General features: G+C 38.4%; 1 protein-coding gene across 1 annotated transcript in view; it reads left to right on the top strand.

Moving 5' to 3' along the window:
- LOC131430558 (A disintegrin and metalloproteinase with thrombospondin motifs 7) overlaps positions 1–20,409 on the top strand; it is a 375,000-nt gene that overhangs the window by 152,590 nt on the left and 202,001 nt on the right. The window contains exons 4-6 of the mRNA XM_058595626.1: positions 15,417–15,507; positions 15,852–15,954; positions 16,085–16,242. Coding sequence (XP_058451609.1) covers positions 15,417–15,507; positions 15,852–15,954; positions 16,085–16,242 — 352 coding nt within the window. The remainder of the gene's footprint in view (positions 1–15,416; positions 15,508–15,851; positions 15,955–16,084; positions 16,243–20,409) is intronic.

Here is a 20,409-nt window from a genome sequence, read left to right on the forward strand (position 1 = left end):
TGAAAACCCTTACAATATGGGTATTTTCGGAACGGGTTTGATAAGTAGATGTCGGAAAACGATGTTTGAGGTGGTTCTGAATTCCAAGATGGCGACTTCCGGTTTATTGATGTTCCTTGAAAACCCTTACAATATGGGTATTTTCGGAACGGGTTTGATAAGTAGATGTCGGAAAACGATGTTTGAGGTGGTTCTGAATTCCAAGATGGCGACTTCCGGTTTATTGATATTCCTTGGAAACCCTTACAATATGGGTATTTTCGGAACGGGTTTGATAAGTAAATGTCGGAAAACGATGTTTGAGGTGGTTCTGAATTCCAAGATGGCGACTTCCGGTTTATTGATATTCCTTGAAAACCCTTACAATATGGCTATTTTCGGTACGGGTTTGATGAATAGATGTCGGAAAATGATGATTGAGGTGGTTCTGAATTCCAAGATGGCGACTTCCGGTTTATTGATATTCCTTGAAAACCCTTACAATATGGGTATTTTCGGAACGGGTTTGATAAGTAAATGTCGGAAAACGATGTTTGAGGTGGTTCTGAATTCCAAGATGGCGACTTCCGGTTTATTGATATTCCTTGAAAACCCTTACAATATGTTTCAACTTTCTTTGCGTTTCGCCTTCGGCTCGTCAGTGCTTAAAGCAGTTCAAATTGAACTGCCATCTCGTGCCTAGCAGTTCAACTTAAACCGCTAAGCAGACGCAAAGTCCACACTACTTATGTGACCCTTTAAGGATATGACACTAGGTGCCATATCCTATCTGACGTCTCGGACGAAAACGAGTGACGACTGACTACTGGCCGCCGCAGAGTTTGAACATTTAGGGGTTTTTTGTTTTGTGCAAAAAAGCACATATTTTGTTTCAACTTTCTTTGCGTTTCGCCTTCGGCTCGTCAGTGCTTAAAGCAGTTCAAATTGAACTGCCATCTCGTGCCTAGCAGTTCAACTTAAACCGCTAAGCAGACGCAAAGTCCACACTACTTATGTGACCCTTTAAGGATATGACACTAGGTGCCATATCCTATCTGACGTCTCGGACGAAAACGAGTGACGACTGACTACTGGCCGCCGCAGAGTTTGAACATTTAGGGGTTTTTTGTTTTGTGCAAAAAAGCACATATTTTGTTTCAACTTTCTTTGCGTTTCGCCTTCGGCTCGTCAGTGCTTAAAGCAGTTCAAATTGAACTGCCATCTCGTGCCTAGCAGTTCAACTTAAACCGCTAAGCAGACGCAAAGTCCACACTACTTATGTGACCCTTTAAGGATATGACACTAGGTGCCATATCCTATCTGACGTCTCGGACGAAAACGAGTGACGACTGACTACTGGCCGCCGCAGAGTTTGAACATTTAGGGGTTTTTTGTTTTGTGCAAAAAAGCACATATTTTGTTTCAACTTTCTTTGCGTTTCGCCTTCGGCTCGTCAGTGCTTAAAGCAGTTCAAATTGAACTGCCATCTCGTGCCTAGCAGTTCAACTTAAACCGCTAAGCAGACGCAAAGTCCACACTACTTATGTGACCCTTTAAGGATATGACACTAGGTGCCATATCCTATCTGACGTCTCGGACGAAAACGAGTGACGACTGACTACTGGCCGCCGCAGAGTTTGAACATTTAGGGGTTTTTTGTTTTGTGCAAAAAAGCACATATTTTGTTTCAACTTTCTTTGCGTTTCGCCTTCGGCTCGTCAGTGCTTAAAGCAGTTCAAATTGAACTGCCATCTCGTGCCTAGCAGTTCAACTTAAACCGCTAAGCAGACGCAAAGTCCACACTACTTATGTGACCCTTTAAGGATATGACACTAGGTGCCATATCCTATCTGACGTCTCGGACGAAAACGAGTGACGACTGACTACTGGCCGCCGCAGAGTTTGAACATTTAGGGGTTTTTTGTTTTGTGCAAAAAAGCACATATTTTGTTTCAACTTTCTTTGCGTTTCGCCTTCGGCTCGTCAGTGCTTAAAGCAGTTCAAATTGAACTGCCATCTCGTGCCTAGCAGTTCAACTTAAACCGCTAAGCAGACGCAAAGTCCACACTACTTATGTGACCCTTTAAGGATATGACACTAGGTGCCATATCCTATCTGACGTCTCGGACGAAAACGAGTGACGACTGACTACTGGCCGCCGCAGAGTTTGAACATTTAGGGGTTTTTTGTTTTGTGCAAAAAAGCACATATTTTGTTTCAACTTTCTTTGCGTTTCGCCTTCGGCTCGTCAGTGCTTAAAGCAGGGTATTTTCGGTACGGGTTTGATAAGTAGATGTCGAAAAACGATGTTTGAGGTGGTTCTGAATTCCAAGATGGCGACTTCCGGTTTCTTGATATTACTTGAAAACCCTTACAATATGGGTATTTTCGGTACGGGTTTGATGAGTAGATGCCGGAAAATAATGTTTAAGGTGGTTCTAAAAACCAAGATGGCGACTTCCGGTTTATTGATATTCTTTGAAAACCCGTATTGATATGGGTATTTTTGGAACGGGTTTGATAAGTAAATGTCGGAAAACGATGTTTGAGGTGGTTCTGAATTCCAAAATGGCGACTTTCGGTTTATTGATATTCCTTGAAAACCCTTACAATATGGGTATTTTTGGAGCTGGTTTAGTGCATATTACGTAGAAAATAATGTTTGAATATTAGTGGATTGCTGATTGTATCCTATATTGTATTAATATTTGGGAAGAGTCGCTTAAAACAAACTATGTTGTGCCTCTAAAAAACACGAAATATACTGTGAGTCCAAGTTTTTCACTTTGTACTCCAGTACTTTTACACTTGATGATTTATCGTAATCCGTCCAATGTAATGTAAAATTCAATTTTTTAATTTAATTCTCAAATTATTGAATAACTAAGGTTTTCATTGTTTAAATCATAGTCCTCCATTGATACCTTCCACTATCTATATATGCAACACATGGTGACTGGTAATAGGTGTTACACCCGAAAGGAGGTGATAGTAAACCTTTTATATAGCCAAAATTTGTACAGGAAGGTAGGTCCGAAAATCATCCTCAATGAGTTTTTGCCAAAATCAACTTGATTATTGTGTTTACTCTCTAATACAGTCGTCGACGTTTCAAACATATACCGAACGCTTTTGGATGGAAAACTGTGGTTATTTGAAAATAGAACTAAAATGTCTTAGTTCATCATTCATTGAGCTGAGTTGAATGATATATAACGATAAGTGTCTCCGAGCTTAAAACAAATTTTTATTTTCATTCAAATCTATACTCTTTCTATAGAGAAATGCAAAAATAATGGAATGTACACGACTCAACAGTGATCAAAATCGAAATAGATGTTGAATATGGTTGACAGTGCCAAACCATATGATGTAAGTTTTCTTAAATCGGTCAGTCTAAACCGGAGCTTTATTGTTTAAGTGTAGGAAATGTACTTGTGAGATTGTTTTATGCTTCACCGCCTTTATAACAGGAATTCGAGTCAAAATTTTGATTATGCAAGCCGACTTTCTATCCGAAGCCCGGAGGGCCGAGTGTCATATGCCATTCGACTGAGTTCGTTGAGTACGCAAAATGTCTGTGTGTGTATGTGCGCATGTGTATGTAACGTTTTATTACGCTAAATTTTATAGGAGATGGCTGCAACGATTTTCACACTCTTAGATTCAAATGAAAGGTCTCATACAAAATGTGAAAATAAGTACGCCTTATTTCCGGAACTTTTTCCGGAGTTGAATAAACCGATTTTAACACACTTGGATCGGTTAAAAAAACTCTTCAGGTCTGATACAAATTCCTGAATTTGTTTGGATCTGACTACTGGCTCCGGAGTTATGAATTAAATGTGCAAAAAAAAAAAATAAAATTTTTGTGCTAACTTTTCTCAGAGATGGCGAGACCGATTTCCACAAACTGATTCAAATGGTCTAATAGTCCATTACAAACTTTCTCAACTTCATCTGGATCCGACTTCCAGTTCCAAAATAATTGGGTAAAGTGTGTCAAAAAAAAAATGTGCACACCAGTTTTGTTTCAAATGTTTCGCGTATGAAAGCGCGTCGCCATATGCCATTAGTGAGTGTCATTATATTTGAATCTTAAGCCTGGCCATGCTGATATGGACCGATTCGTGCATAAGAATGAATAACAGTTCAGGTATTGAAATCAGTCAACGAAAACGAAAACAAAAGTTTTAACAGCAGTTCAAAATTTGAATCTATTCAAATAAATCATATTTACTACAATACTGAAAATGAAATATTACCATTTCTTTCACCAAAGAATGAACCTTAAAATATTTACATAGAAGCATATTCATCAATTTATGTATTTGTTTGACAATTTGATTGCATGTGTCAAGCTAATGTCATATTGAATTTGGAATAAAATTCCTAAAGTTTATTTTAAACAATTTTCTTCCAAATATTGACTCGTAAAATCCATTCCAAAAGTAACAATATTATAGAATATTCGAAAGTAAGTCATAATTACTCAAACAACGTTTAATAAGAACTGTTCTCTAAACTCGTTCCGAAAACATTCGTTTTGATACGAGTTTCGAGAAACACCATCTTGGATTTTGAAATGACTTTAAACATCATTTTCCGACATCTCACCATTCCATATTAAAATTATTACCGTTCCAAAAATATCCATATTATGAGGGTTTTCAAGGAATATTAATAAACCGGAAGCCGCCATCTTGGAATTCAGAATCACCTGAAATATCATTTTCCGACACCTATTCATCAAACCTGTTCCGAAAATACCCATATTGTAAGGGGTTTCAAGGAATATCAATAAACCGGAAGTCGCCATCTTGGAATTCAGAAACACCTTAATCATCATCTTCCGACATCTACTCATCAAACCCGTACCAAAAATACCCATATTGTAAGGGTTTTCAAGGAATATCAATAAACCGGAAGTCGCCATCTTGGAATTCAGAACCACCTCAAATATCGTTTTCCGACATGTACTCATCAAACCCGTTCCGAAAGTACCCATATTGTAAGGGTTTTCAAGGAATATCAATAAACCGGAAGTCGCCATCTTGGAATTCAGAACCACCTCAAACATCGTTTTCCGACATCTACTTATCAAACCCGTTCCGAAAATACCCATATTGTAAGGGTTTTCAAGAAATATCAATAAACCGGAAGTCGCCATCTTGGAATTCAGAACCACCTCAAACATCATTTTCCGACATCTATTCATCAAACCCGTTCCAGAAAAAAACCTATATTGTACTAATTTCCATGGAATATAAATGAGCCAGAAATGATTTTCATTGTATGCAAAAACCTCTTTTTACGATGTATTTTCAACGTAAAAAAAGATTACGTTATTTGGGATTTATGTCGTAAAAAGAGTAACGTAAAAAGAGGTAACGTGAAAAAAGTTTACGTAAACGGAGGTTTGGGTGTACTCGATACACCCAGGGATGCCAAGGGTTAAAAAAAAATCTGTGCATTGCGAAAAATCTGAAAACTTGAGTGAAACTGTATGATTACACTGAAACGTTATTCCTTCTCTGACATAAGCTCTCGTATATCAACCTATAAGATTATTTTATTTGTTTTTATTTTGATTTATTAGAAGTAAAGCTAAGAGAACTAGTATTTCATTTTTTTTTGAGAAGAGGGTAGATGTGTGGGTGCAAACGAGTTTATAATAACTAATGTATAGTATGCCATGACAAATTGCGGTAGACATCATTGCACCAGGTCAAGCGAGCTGTAACAGAATTGCTTTGCACATTTCACCACGAACAACCTTACAGGTAAGAAGTGTACCGCTCTGGGTGATTCCGTTTTCGATTAATAGTTATAAAATGCACAATGTGGTCGCGATAAAAAAGAAGTGAATGTTATTTTTGTGAAGATAAGTCGATTTCTATGGCGGCACCATTTTTTCTGCTCCAGTTTCCTGGTAACATAACGAAACATAAGAGAGAAATAAAATCGGCTCAGCAAGGCTGCCAAACAAGCGATAGCTTTATTGGATGCAGACACATTTCATGCAAGCTTTTAACCGAAAATATCGAAATTTTTCTGGTCACCATCGAGAGTCATTTTGCACATTTGCGAGAGAGCATGGAGATATATGTGATACGCACAGCGAGCCACGTGGTTTTACGCGACCTACTGGCCTCAGCACTTAAGGTGAAATGTAGCGGAGTGCGCGTGTTGCGTTTTTGATCAATTTTTCCAAAACTAGATAGAAGTTTGAAAAAAAAATACTTACATTTTCGTAATTAAATTCATCACAACTAAGTATTCTTAGAACTTTGAAATTTTGCTTTGTCGAGCCGTAATTGGTTTTTGAAATATACAAATGGTTACTGTTCCGTTCTACGGGAATGGTTTTAGAACTGAAGAATAGTGTTTGAAGCAAAATTTAATAAAGAATCTAAAAGGTTCACTCAAAATTATGAAACTTTAGGCGAAATAATCGAAATTTGAAAAAGTTTCAAGTGAATTTCATAAACTTTTCATCATTTTCTATATTGTTTGTGCGCTGCTGTTCTAGACGGTTGTGGTGTGAGAAATGCACAGTGGGTTCGGTGGCGTTATAACATGAGCAAAAATTTCATATGAATAACCTTTTTTTTAATCCACCTAGTGGTGTAATGATATCTTTCTTATATTACTTATGTTTTTTATCACCAGAAGATTCTGGTGGCAAACCTGCACGCTCTACAAAATTGAACTAAGCAAGCTGTGTGCTAAGCGGTGGTGTTTTCTTCTTCCGTACCAGCACGTACCGATGCGTACTGATATTGCATCATTTTGTATGACAGTTTGATAGTTTTGATACTCATTGCCCTATAATTTCGGAACCGGAAGTGGGATAGGGATGAAATTGCACAGAATCTTTTAAAAAACTGAGAGGTTTAGTTTGAATCATGATATGTAAAACTCGGATAACGGTTGCTGAGAAATCGAAGTGAGTTCCGGTTTTGGAGCCTTTTATCACTATTATCGATGCTTCCGGAGGCGGAAACCGAGGACTAGTAGTCCCAAAGTAGATTTATAATACTAATTAATAAATCTGCCAACTAGATGAATTTAGTAGTAATTTTTATAAAGAAGTGCACCTCGTTTCGCCATCACTTATGAAAAAATACTCATGAAATTGAAAATTTTCACTAATCGCTCTGTAATACAGAAACCGAAAGTCGGATCTGGATCAACTTTTCGATTACTTTTAGAAAAATTTTAGGACATTTCATTTGCACCTTAGTTTGTAACAATCGGTTGAGAAATTTTACGAGAAAATTGAGTGTGATTTGCACGTATTGCCTTGTACCTCCGAAACAAGAAGACGGATAAAGATAAAATTCAATAGCGATCTATGAGACCATACGGCCTTTCACTTGAATCCAAATTTGTGAAAATCGGTCGGGCCATCTTCGAAAAAAGTGACAATTTTTTTCATTTTGTTGGTGCATGGCACCCTGTAATTCCGGAACCAAAGGTCGGATTGGGATAAAATTCAAAAATTCAACAGAGATCTATGGGACCGTAAGACCATTCATTCGAATATGAGTTTCTGAAAATTGGTTCAGCTATCTCTGAGGAAAGCGAGTGGCATTATTTGTCACATACACACACATACATTTGCTCAGTTCGTCGAGCTGAGTCGAATAATATATGGCATTCGGCCCTCTGGGCCTGGGTTTTCACATTGGTTGCACAACCTTTCTATATGAGAAAGGCAAAAATATCGGCAATGCAGCAGTCGCGAAAGTTGTATATGAATATGCTCACACAGTTCGACTGTGTCGTCATGGACGACGAAACTTATATGAAGGCGGATGTCAAGCAGCTTCCGGGACAGGAGTTTTATACCGCATCAGGAAAACGGAAGATCGAAATTTTCCAAATCATTAAACTATCGAAGTATGGCAGGCCATATGCACGTGTGGTCTAAAAAGCGGTATTCTCATCGTTGTGATCATCAACCAAGAGATCTACGTCCAGGAATGCCTGAAAAAGCAGCTGCTACCATTCTTGAAGAAATATAATAGATCTGTGCTGTTCTGGCCGGAATTGGCGAGCTGCCACTATGGGAAAAAGGCAATCGAGTGGTACGATGCGAATAACGTAGTTGTAGTACCCAAAGACCACAAGCCTCCCATCAGCCCAGAACTCCGCCCTATCGAACGATATTGGGCCTTGATCAAACGGATTCTCTAAAAAACTAATAAATCCATGGAAAACGAGCAGCAGTTTCAATCTAACTGGCGTTCGGAGGCGAATGAGGTTGATGAGACCACTGTACAAAATTTATTCAACAAACCAAATGAATAAACGAATATTTTTTTCTTTCAATATATGAATTGAACTACCAAAAGAAAAACTAAGAAGTTTTTTATTATGAATTGTGACTGAAAAAAAAACGATTTTTTCGTCGACCAATTTTTGCGCGGTCCTCCAGTCTTTAGAAACAGGTGGAAAAAACATGCTTCATTTGTGTTAGTGAAATTCATTTTGTTTCAGAAAGCCAAAATAAACTAAAAACCACGTGCTTGCTTTCTTTACACCGTTCGGACTAGATGGCATCGAATCAAAGTATGTTAATTTTTAATGTATGTCGTCATACCGAACTATTTGCAAAGTTTTGGATACCATAAAGACTGTCCCAGAAAGTATGGACACACTTTGAATATTATTCTCAACATTTGCTACTTAGCCATTGTAGACTAGCTGGCACACCTTCTTGCGAACGTTCCTCATTAAATTCTGTACAGACTCCTTGGCGACAAGTTTTGACACTTTTTTCCAATCTTTTTCGAACTGTTCGTTAATGCCCAAAATTCCTTAATTAGTCGAAGTTGTGGATAATTTGGTGGATTCATGTCTTCTGGGACGAAAGTGACATTTTTGGTAGTATACCATTCTACCATTGATTTCGAGTAGTGGCAAGAAGCAAGATCTCGCCAGAAGACAACAGGATCTTTGTGGCTTCGAATCATAGGTGGAAGTCGTTTTTGTAAACATTCCTTGATGTATATTTCGCTGTTCATTGAAGCAGTGGTGATGAAGGGTTTCGAAATCTTACCGCAGCTACATATTGCTTGCCAGACTATAGCTTTCTTACCAAATTTTTCGACTACAATCGATGTCTCGCACTGGTTTAACATTTGCCCTTCTCGCACCGTATAATATTGTGGTCCCGGCAAGGATTTGTAATCGAGTTTCATGTAGGTTTCGTCGTCCATGATTATGCAGTTCAAATTTCCAGCAAGAATCGTATTGTACAGCTTTCGAACCCTCGGCCTGATCGATGCTTCTTGTTTCGGACTACGTTTTGGTTGTTTCTGCTTCTTATAGTTTTGAAGATTCCAACGTTCTTTAACACGAAGAACATCTGGCTTCACTTTTTTGGCCCATCCCGAACTGAAACCTCCTTCCTTTGCTCGAACGCCTTCAGTATACGTTTATCCAACTGAGGGTTAGCAGGACCTTTCTTTCGACCCGTTTTCGGTTTATCCTCAAAGGTGTTATCTTCACCGAACTTCCTGATTGCCTTTCGCATGGCTTTTTCACTTACTCCTTCCATTTTTGATATCTTCTCAGTGACAACCCGCGTTCTGTCCACCATTTGTACACAATTTTTCGACGTTGTTCTGCTGAAACTCCACGCATTTCGAAAACGAATAAACAACTGCACAAATGGTTAGAGAAGAGTGTAAACAACATGACGCAGCCATAAAAATTGACAGATTTTTAACCATTGCGAAATGACAGCGGGTTTTGGTTGCGTCCATACTTTCTGGAACAGTCTTTAATCTGCACCACCTGTTTATATCCCTTTGGTTTTTGTGAGCATTAACGTTTAATATTATTCTTTTTCCAATATTTATCATTCTTAGCACTTAACACTGCACTCGAATTTGTGAAATCAATTGTGAATTGATCAATTTCATTTAGCTGAATCTGGTAATAATAAGAGTAAATCATTATTTCACGGAAGCGGCAGAGGCTTTATTTTGCCTTGTCTGCTACACCATATCAACAAACATTTTCACAAAGAAAAAAGCACACGCAAATACCCTATCCCGATTCGCCTAATTATGTTGTTTCCTATCTGCTTCCGTCGCTCTCGCATTGTGCATTGTTCCGGTTCGTTTGTTTGCATTTTGGGGGGGAACTATTTCTAGGAAGTATCGGAGCGTTAGAAGTAGAACTTGTGCTTCGGATTGCGTCACGAATGCAAGCAGATAGTACATACAAAGCATACAGACGAACACGCAGCTTGGTGAGTTGAGTGAGTGGAGCACATAAATCGGATTAAATAAAGGAAAGAAGAAAAAAAACCTCTTAGCCAAAAAACATAGGAAACATTGCTTTCAAGACAGCTCAGTAGGTTGCTTGGCGTGATTGCGAGATCTGTGCTAGTGCAGTATGGTAACGAACCCAAGAAATCCAACTGCTGAAAGTACCCCAAGGTGGAGCTTCTTTATGCTACCGAGGGTGGATGTTTAATGGTAGTCACGTACAAAATTCATCTTACACTTGAACTGGTTACAGGACCTTATAAATGTCCTTAATTTAGAATGTTGTCGAGGAATAATTTACGAATAAATCTACGACTAGTATGACCGATTTTTTAGTCAACAATAGATTGCCAAAATAAAGTGGTCAAACTAACTCTACTGCACTGTATGGCAGGATATCACTATGATTTGATAATCCTTCCCTTTTGCCTTCTGGGGATAAGCTCAAAAACATATTTCGAAACAGTGAGACATTTCCTCGAGCTACTTGAAATATGTGTGTGTACTCACTGTCTTACCGGAGCAGTCACAAGGGGAAGGGCGACGAAGGACGGATTGTAGCTTAGCTGGTCCTAGCGGTACTGTACGATCTCATAAATAAATTATATTAACACACTTCTGGTGTTTGTTGGATTGTCAGAAAAACAGATGAACATGCGATTGCAAGCCCCGGTGCATTGGAAGGAATAAACAACGAACTTGAGCAAGGGGACAAGGCAAGTGAGTCGAGTGCCGTTTGCTTGTGGTGTGGTAGAACCCTAGTCGGTACGCATTGCTGCCACAGCATAACAACGTGCTACGTCTGTCTGCTGGGATAGCACTTCATAAATAATGAGGCTGTGGATTGTGATTGAATTTCGTTGGAGCAAACAACAAACTCAGCAGTGGTAAAACTTTAGTTCATTTTAATTCAAACCTTATGGTGATGGAAAGCTGCTACGTAAGCACAGTTCCTATTTTACGAATGAGTGTTTTCATATTTCAAAACGTATTAAATCCATCTAACAGTGAGTTCTTCTTTATATCATTCCGCTTTTGATTTGTTGTATCCACAGTCACACTACTTGATTTGGCAAGCGATTTGCAGTTGTGGCTTGGAAACGGAACCATCCGTCGTCCATTCTCGACGATGATATGGCAAGTTTTCATCGACGAATACCTGAAAAAAAAAACAGTTTTGCTGTTCATCCACCAGCATTGAGGGTAAATTCATCTTTTGGCACGATTTGGTCAGTTGCCACTACTCGAATCGGCCGAAATTTCTTCTAATTGAAGATATAGAGCAATTTTGAAGCAGTGACTTCGACAATCTGTTACAGTTCTCAGCCCTTAATGGACTTTTTTAATTTTTTTCAATCACGAATTACAGTTCATTTAGTCACCCTTATTCTGAATAACGACGTATCGTTTTTTTATCGTATTTCATTCGTATTCCCAATAACGTTAGCAAAATCAAAGGTAGCTAGGATTCGACGGATTGCGCTAGGATTGCACGAATACGGTTTCCCGGATAAACTGACGCGATTGGTCAAAGCAACGATAGATAGAGTGATGTGCTACGTCCGAGTATCTGGGACGCTCTCGAGTCCCTTCGAATCTCGGAGAGGGCTACGTCAAGGTGATGGACTTTCTTGTATCTTGTTCAATATTGCCCTGGAAGGTGTGATTCGAAGAGCGAGGATCGACACGAGTGACACGATCTTTCGAAAGTCCGTACAACTTTTTGGCTTCGCTGACGATATTGATATTGTGACACGTAACCTTGAGAAGATGACGGAAACCTACATCGGACTGAAAGCTGAAGCTAGGCGTATCTGACTGGCCATAAATGCGTCGAAAACCAAATACATGAGAGGAAGATGCTCTAGAGAAGAAACACTACGCCTCCCACCACGAATATTGATAGACGGTGACGATATCGAGGTGGTTGACGAGTTCGTGTATTTGTGCTCACTGGTGACCGCCGATGACACCAGCAGAGAAATTCAGAGACCTATTTTGGCAGGGAATCGTGCGTACTTTGGACTCAGAAAAACCCTTCGATCGAGAAAAGTACGCCACCGCACGAAATTGAGCATCTACAAAACGCTCATTAGACCGGTTGTTCTCTATGGCCACGAGACCTGGACTATGCCGGTAGAGGACCAACGCGCCCTCAGTGTTTTCGAAAGAAAGGTACTGAGGACCATCTATGGCGGAGTGCAGATGGAAGATGGAACGTGGAGCCGGCGTATGAATCACGAATTGCAACAGCTGCTAGGAGATCCACCTATCGTACGGGCAGCTAAAATCGGACGTCTACGGTGGGCTGGGCATGTCATAAGGATGTCGGATGACAGCCCAGTGAAAATGGTTCTTGATTCTAATCCGACTGGTACAAGAAGAAGAGGAGCGCAGCGAGCAAGGTAGATCGATAATGTGGAGGGTGATCTCAGAAGCATCCGTGTTTTGAGTGGCTGGCGACGAGCAGCCATGGACCGAGTTATGTGGAGACGTATACTTGATACAGCAAAGGACACCCCAGGCCTATAGCTGTTAGGTAGGTAAGGTAAGGTAGGATTCGACCGAACCATATTCGATCGAAAAACCAATACGCCGCTATTCAGAATAAGTGCGAGTGTAATAATCTTCTTTTAGTCAGCCTTCAAATCTCATGATAACTCCTTGAAACGATTTTCTGGAATGTACATTTTTGGTGCTCTCTTATAGTTGTAGAAACAGGAAGAAAAAAGGTTTTCATAAACTACCTAGGGTACGGAGGTATCTTCTTAGAGCCCCCAAAAGTTAGGACTTAGGGAAATGCAACACAATTTAAAGTGTAATACCGTTTTCGTTTATTGAGTCGCCCAAACAACGTTTGATATGTTTGTTTTAGCAACCTGAAATCGCTCTAGATCGGACTCCAATCGCGTAGTTTCACTCTGAAAATTTTCTCGGGTCGCACCACGCATCCATGCGAGTTTGTTTATTTTTTCTTTCTGATGTGGAACACATCTTTATTTTCTATATAGGGGTGCAAATTAGAAACTCAAGGAAAAATACACGTTGAAATGTGGTCAGGTTTTAAACACTTACAGCTCAGTATATTTTGTATCAAATATTATTATTATTTCATTATTTGATTGGAAATATTTCTAAGATTCGATTTGAATGTATCAAGCCACGTATTTTCAATTATATATGATTGAAATTTGGATTAGTAGCGAGCAATGTCCTATTTTGTCTGCCAAAAATCTCCGGCATATCGGATTTCCCTGCCATATACGACGGTTTTGAAGGAGTAAGCGATATATCAAAGGGAAAGCATCGCTCTGATTGGTCAATCGATGCAAAAGCGAAACTGTTGGAAGCGCGCGAATCTATAAATAGAAGCAAAATTATAGCTAACGTTTCAGTCCTACGCGTAGCATGCTAGAGGTAGGTTATTGCTAGACAGCAGGACAAAAAGTGCAATAAAACGATTTGAAGCTTTAATTGGAATGCTCTGATCTTGTGTCATGCAAGCTCGGATGAAATTCCATGTTATGTCGTTTCGCCTGAGAAATTGACAACTACCCCAGGGTAAATGTTGAGTGCGTGAGATTATTTTCTAATTTATATAAGATGAACTCGATTGATAATGAGATAAAGTTTATCGCTTCAACCGAAATCGCAGAATGGTAGAGAAACTTAACGCTATAAAAATCACTGCTTGCATACAAAACTGGAACACAAGCTTGACTAAGAAAAGCTTCAATGTCAAAATCCGTATCGCAAGTATTTACAAAGATATAGTTGCATACATTTGGAATATTGGTGTAATTCCGTCGGCTATAAAACAAACAATGCTCGGTGTTGATTCCTAATCAAGATAAATCTAGGCAGACTCTCGTGCAATAGCGATTGATTGAACTGTTTGATTGTAGATCATTAGAAATTTTGGTTGCCTTGTTCCACATCAATGGCTCGAACAACCACATGGGGCTGATCCTTATAGTTTTTTCGTGAGATGTTGTTTAGGGCGTGTACCACGTGTTCGTTTTACTCGGAGTCAGAATCACCCGCGTCTAAGTTCAAAAACGAAAACGGTATAAGTCACTGATGAGCAAATGGCGAACGTAATAAAAAGAAATATGTGCATTTGTGCACAAACACTTTGTTACCAAAACTCTAAACGTTTAACTTTCAATATTCCTGATTCCAAAGAAAGTCTGTAGATGACTTTTGTACCCACAGTTGAAATATTTTTAAGCAGTTGATTTTAAAATGACCCCTCCTTACAGCAATTGTATCATTCGATGGCTAATTTTTGAAGCGAGCTTATCAATTTGATTGCTGTTTTGAAGTAGAATTGTGAAAGTTTCACCTACAATACAGACTCTTTCAAAATACGAACGAACAGTCTGGAATGCGACGCATCTGCATTGTGCGGAACATAGCTAACTTCTGAAACACTTCTTATCATCAACGATATGAATATTATACTCTTTGATCCAGAAAATCCGAACAAACGACTACGATTAAAAAGTGCTATTATTTTTACTGAATAACCCACCTTACCGAATCGAAATTATGTGTTGGCATTGTTGCATGTCAAGTCACAAGGAAAGGAAAAAGCGTTTGCATTGCTTTCATCTACATTCCTCTGAGATGTTTGATTGGGCACCGACGACTTTGCAGATGCTCTGAGGCACTTAAAAATTAACTGGAGTTGTTCACGGTTTATGCTCAATCATTATATTATTATATCAGGTTTGCTCAAACCCCCGTTGCTAAGAGCAAATCCAAAACAGTTTCGTGAAAAGTGTTTGTTTAATGAAACTACCCTGGGTCAGTTTCAGTTCTCTCAAGCGAAAACGACATTAGAAAACTGAAATTGACCCAGGGTAGCTTCATAAAACAAACACTTTTCGCGAAACTGTTTTGGATTCGCTCTTAGCAACGGGGGTTTGAGCAAACCTTATATAAAAACCAGGTTCGAAACTGAGTAGTTTTTCCGTTCAGTAACGTTGAAACTAGGTTCGAAGCTAGCTTCAAACAAACAGTCTGACAGCAGTTAGGGTGAAAACTGAATTGGGTTTGGTATCAAGCGAAAACGACATAAACAAACATTCATTAAATAGGACTGCCGTTGAGGAAAAAATTGCAATCTAATCATGTGTCTATTTTCAGATACATAAACGGGAAAAAGAGCCCCAAGACAGCAGTTGAAAGCCGCGATTGTATTGGTATCGTAAAACGTTATCATCTGTGCAATGAACAGGTAAGTTTGAAAATGAATGAAAATATAACGATTGAAAAAAAAAACGTTTTAAAATCCAAGCAAATGGTACACTTTATGCTTTCTATTAAGACTAAACGATTCAATTCTCTCTTTTTTATTATCCGTCTCAACGGAAAAGGGTTTCTGCCACCCCATTTCTGTGGAATCTATAAAATCAGCCTTCCGTGCAATTAAATTTTTGGCTAATCGTCGGTTGGGTAGCCGGCCTTCAATCCAATGAATCCAATTTGGCTGAAACGGTTGGGCTAATTGAAGTGTATTAAAATTCAAATTAATTCTCCATCGTCAATCAAACAATGCCTCTTTCTCTCGTTTAATTCCAGCAATGCCCAGATCCTGCTGGGGATTTTCGTGAACAACAATGCACAAGCTTTAACAATCAAACCTTTCAGGACAAACGCTACATCTGGGAGGCATTTATCAAAGGTACGCCCAATCGATATGATCGAACTCAAATCAAACAGATACATTGATAGCTTGTTCATTTACGCATTTGCGCTATCGATATTGTATCGACTTTCTTTTCTCCTCTGCTTTTCCCCAACCCCCCTTCAAGATGATGCTGAATGTGAGCTGAACTGTAAACCAATCGGCATGCGTTACTTTGCGACGTTGAATAAAACCGTCATCGATGGAACGTCGTGCACCAAACCGACCGAGTACTTCCGGCGTAACAACAGCGGCAGGGGCATCTGCGTGGAGGGTATTTGCAAGGTAGGTGTCATAGCTGTACGTAAGTACATAAACATACACTCCATCGTATGGCAGGGAAAGAGCATGTTCCGATTCTGTACAATTTGCGGTAAATGTGCTTTCGTTTGCGAAAAGAAGGTAGAATATCGTATGGCTTTCCACGTAGCTGACAGGATGAAACTGTACGACGTATCAGAACCTACAGTTTCCAGTGGGAGATACAAGCCTATTTTTTGGTCGTATTCTATAATTCAATGTATGCTGAAGATGTTATCACATGTTTCCTATAAGTATTGTGTTACACCCGACGGAAATCATTTTTGATTGACATGTCATTCGCTTAAAATCAACTCTGAGGACTCCGTGTCCTCATCTTAAAACTGCGACTGTGTGCTTAATTAATGTTCCCAGACCTTGTAATGTCGAACATTACGCTGTACTGTGTACTCTCTGCCCTTGTGTGGGAGATGCTCCAATCGATGTGCTATGCGCGATTCATCCGAAGAGTGCTACCGCCTCGCGAAAACACTGACATCGAGTACCGATTTACATTTCAATCTGTTTGTAAACTGTTCTGTGAAATGTTTTACATATCAAACACGCAAAAGCACTATTACGGAGTTTACTTTTTATCTGTGCAAGGAAGAAAACCGGAGAAGGGAAAACGTTGGCGGACCGGGGGCGTAGTGCTGTAACCTGGAAAGCAGCAGTTCAGCATCAAGTAGCAGCACCCACAATCCGCCATTAATTAAGAAGGAATGATAACTCATGCTTCGATTAATAAATTACAATTGGTTTCGCTTTCAATCATTCCGCTCAACGCTGGTGGTGCAGATTTCATCCCAGGAGAGGCCATGCGTGGTGATGGGTTCGAAGAGTGGAGAAAAAAAAACTCTAGCTCAACCATTTAGACAGTAATTGGATTAAGGAACGTTACAGAACCGAATGAATGAACGAAACAAAAACTCGATACTCGTGCCCCACTAATTGATAAAACTTACTGTTGCATTGGACAGCTGATCTCGGGATCAATTCGATGAATAATTTGCGATCGGTTCTTGTGGAATAAATATTTTTAATAAGTACTATTATTTATGTTTTCTCCGTTGGCACACTTAGTGGTTTTTTGTAGCATTTGTATTTTTACATTAGGTAATAACGATGGGCTTTGGTATATTAAATGTATTAAATTGGAGTTTTTTCAACGGTTAATTTAAACAATAATACAGTTAATTTATTTATTCTTTGCTTGGGGATCACTATAACCGGCCATCACAAGGGAACTATTCTTCTTTCAAGTAGTTGCCAAAGTAATGATGGATGGATTGGCTTGGATGTAATAAGCTATGTTCATATTAAAATAACCGTTAAACCGACGACACGACCTGCCACTCACTAATCAAAACTGTATCACAAATTTAACTACCCCTCAGTAACTCGTAATGTCAAAATGAAATTGCTTGAAAAATGTTGAAAAACTGTTGTATTGGAAATAACATCTACCGTTACCCTAGTTACATTTATTTATCTTAATATTTGCACAACAGTTGAAAGATGAATTTATATCTTATTTTTTTATCAGTCAAAGTTGTTTCACAACGGAGCAGCTCTGCCGCATTTAGAGAAAAACTATTCATTTGGGGATCGTACGGTTTCTTTGCACAGGTTTTCGAAGCCACACTGTTATATTCGCTGAAGAAGTTTTATATGGGTTCAAATTTATATAAGGAACAAATCAGAGTTGTCTCTATACGTATTAGGAAGTATTCGTAGGATTCATCTTCGCTAGCGGAATTATGCTTAATTTATTAGATCTACTGACACCATACCGAATTTTGCTATCGACGATAAAGAGGCGTTGGAATATGAAAAATTTTACAAGACGAAAATAATAATCGATTTCTTATTATTGCGCCCTGGCTTAATTACAGATACTGAATTGTATTCGCATCTTTGGTGTATCTTCAAGTGAAAACATTGAACTACGAATCAGTAGTTTTCCAATCAGGCAAAACTATCAAGTTACGAAAAATCCATGAAGTCTATTTTTTTAAATTATGTTCATTATAGTTATTTGGTCTTGATCTTTCTCGATATGGATACGAAACTTTGTAAACTGGGCTTTTCTCTACTACCATTTCTAAATCTATATATCTTTAGACGGCCAATATCGCCAAACACCTTAAGTGATTATAAAGTCCGTCTAATTTGCAATCAAAGCTATTGCTCGAACCGCATTCGCATAGGCAGCCAAATCTTGATCACATTCTCAATCAATTGGAGTCCTCAAAGAGCCATATCTCCTTCCGACATGTTTTACCGGGTACAAGACTTTTGATTGTTTAATTCTTGAGATTTTCGAGTGGTTCACGAAATCTCGAAGATACAATGAACTTAAAACATCAGAATGTTGCATTATGTCCTGATAATTATTATCCGGATGCGTGGCTCAATTGTCATATTTGGTGTCCTGTAATGATTCGTCATAATAATCAGGTCAAGATAATTTAACGAATAAAATCATTCACTAATATATTTGTACTCGTACTTACAGAAGTTTGAAATCACCAGGGAAAATCGTTTTGGTTTTATTCGACATTCTGGTTTGTTTATTTACTATGGAGCTCCTTGGTAACTAGATCATAGCAACTTAAACAGTGTTGTACAAGAAATTTTATCAATTTCAAGGGGTCGCTATATTTGTGGTAACTGGCGGTAAATCACTCACGAACACTTTTTATTCCGATTTTTCTTCGGAGTGCCTGGTCGTGTCGTCGGTTAAACCTTCCGCTACAGTTAATCGTTAACAGTATTTCATTTTAGTATCGAATTAGATCGCAGTGAGCGTGTGCGTCGTTCGAGAATATATATATATATATATATATATATATATATATATATATATATATATATATATATATATATAGATATATATATATATATATATATATATATATATATATATATATATATATATATATATATATATATATATATATATATATATATATATATATATATATATATATATATATTTATTCGTTTTTTATCAAAAAAAATCTTGCAGGGCAACGGCTCCATATTTCATCTCATTTGTGAGGACGTTGCCTTAAAAAACCCGGTTTAGCCACTAAAATCACTATAACTTTTTCATAATTCTGCCTCATTCACCTTGCTCCACACTTTCAGGCTCAAAATGTCAATATTCTTCCTAAAAGTGTCTAATTCCAACTGTAAGAAAACACACAATATTTTGGCATTAAAAATGCCTTACTCTTCACTATACGGGGCCGGGGGTCAATTAAAAGTTTCAAAAAGAGCCGCGTAACCTTTTTGCGTCATAATTTTGAACGTTAATAACTCAGTCATTTGTTGATAAATTGACATAATTTAACAACCAATCGATTCGGAAACTTTTAACTAAAACATGTATGACAACGTCGTTTCAGTATTTCAATAGCATACTATTGAAAAATGGTTAGAATTGACCTATGTTTTCATTCACCACCCCAACTGACCAAATTGACGTCATTTTCTTGTTCGGCATAGGAGGCTTTGCGTCATGCATAAAAACACCGCATCATTCTGCGTAGTGTGAAGAGGAATCTTTAAATATATGCCGCAAATCATTTCTTGATTTCAGTTGATGCTTGACTGTGAATGAAACAAGTAGCTCACAAATCTCCAATTATCAAGGGGAACGTGCCATTTGAGCCAATTTGTTCTGATTCCTGATGCTTGACTGTGAATGAAACAAGTAGCTCGTCCAGTGAGGTGATGACTAGATTGTATATGCGTTCACTTGTTGGATTGTCGCTTTTGCTAACTCTTCACTGTACGAGGCTGGGTGTCAATTTAAAAAAAATCAAAACTAATCGCGTAACCTTTTTCTGTCATAATTTTGAACGCTTATAACTCAGTCATTTGTTGATGAATTTATATAACTTAACTACCAATCGATTCGAAAACATTTAACTTAAGCCTATGCGGTCATTTAAGTCATTTAAGTATGTCAATTGCATACCATTGAAAATTTGGACCTATGTTTTCACGAGCCAATGACAGTCTCAGTGAATGATGTCAAACTCTCGTCCGATTTGCGCAGTATGAACTATAGCACAAAAAGGAATCTATAAATATATGCCCGAATACATTTCTGCTTTAGTTTACCCATGGCTTATCTTGATT

The sequence above is a fragment of the Malaya genurostris genome, chromosome 2, assembly GCF_030247185.1.
Source record: "Malaya genurostris strain Urasoe2022 chromosome 2, Malgen_1.1, whole genome shotgun sequence".
NCBI classification, from domain to species: Eukaryota; Metazoa; Arthropoda; class Insecta; order Diptera; family Culicidae; genus Malaya; species Malaya genurostris.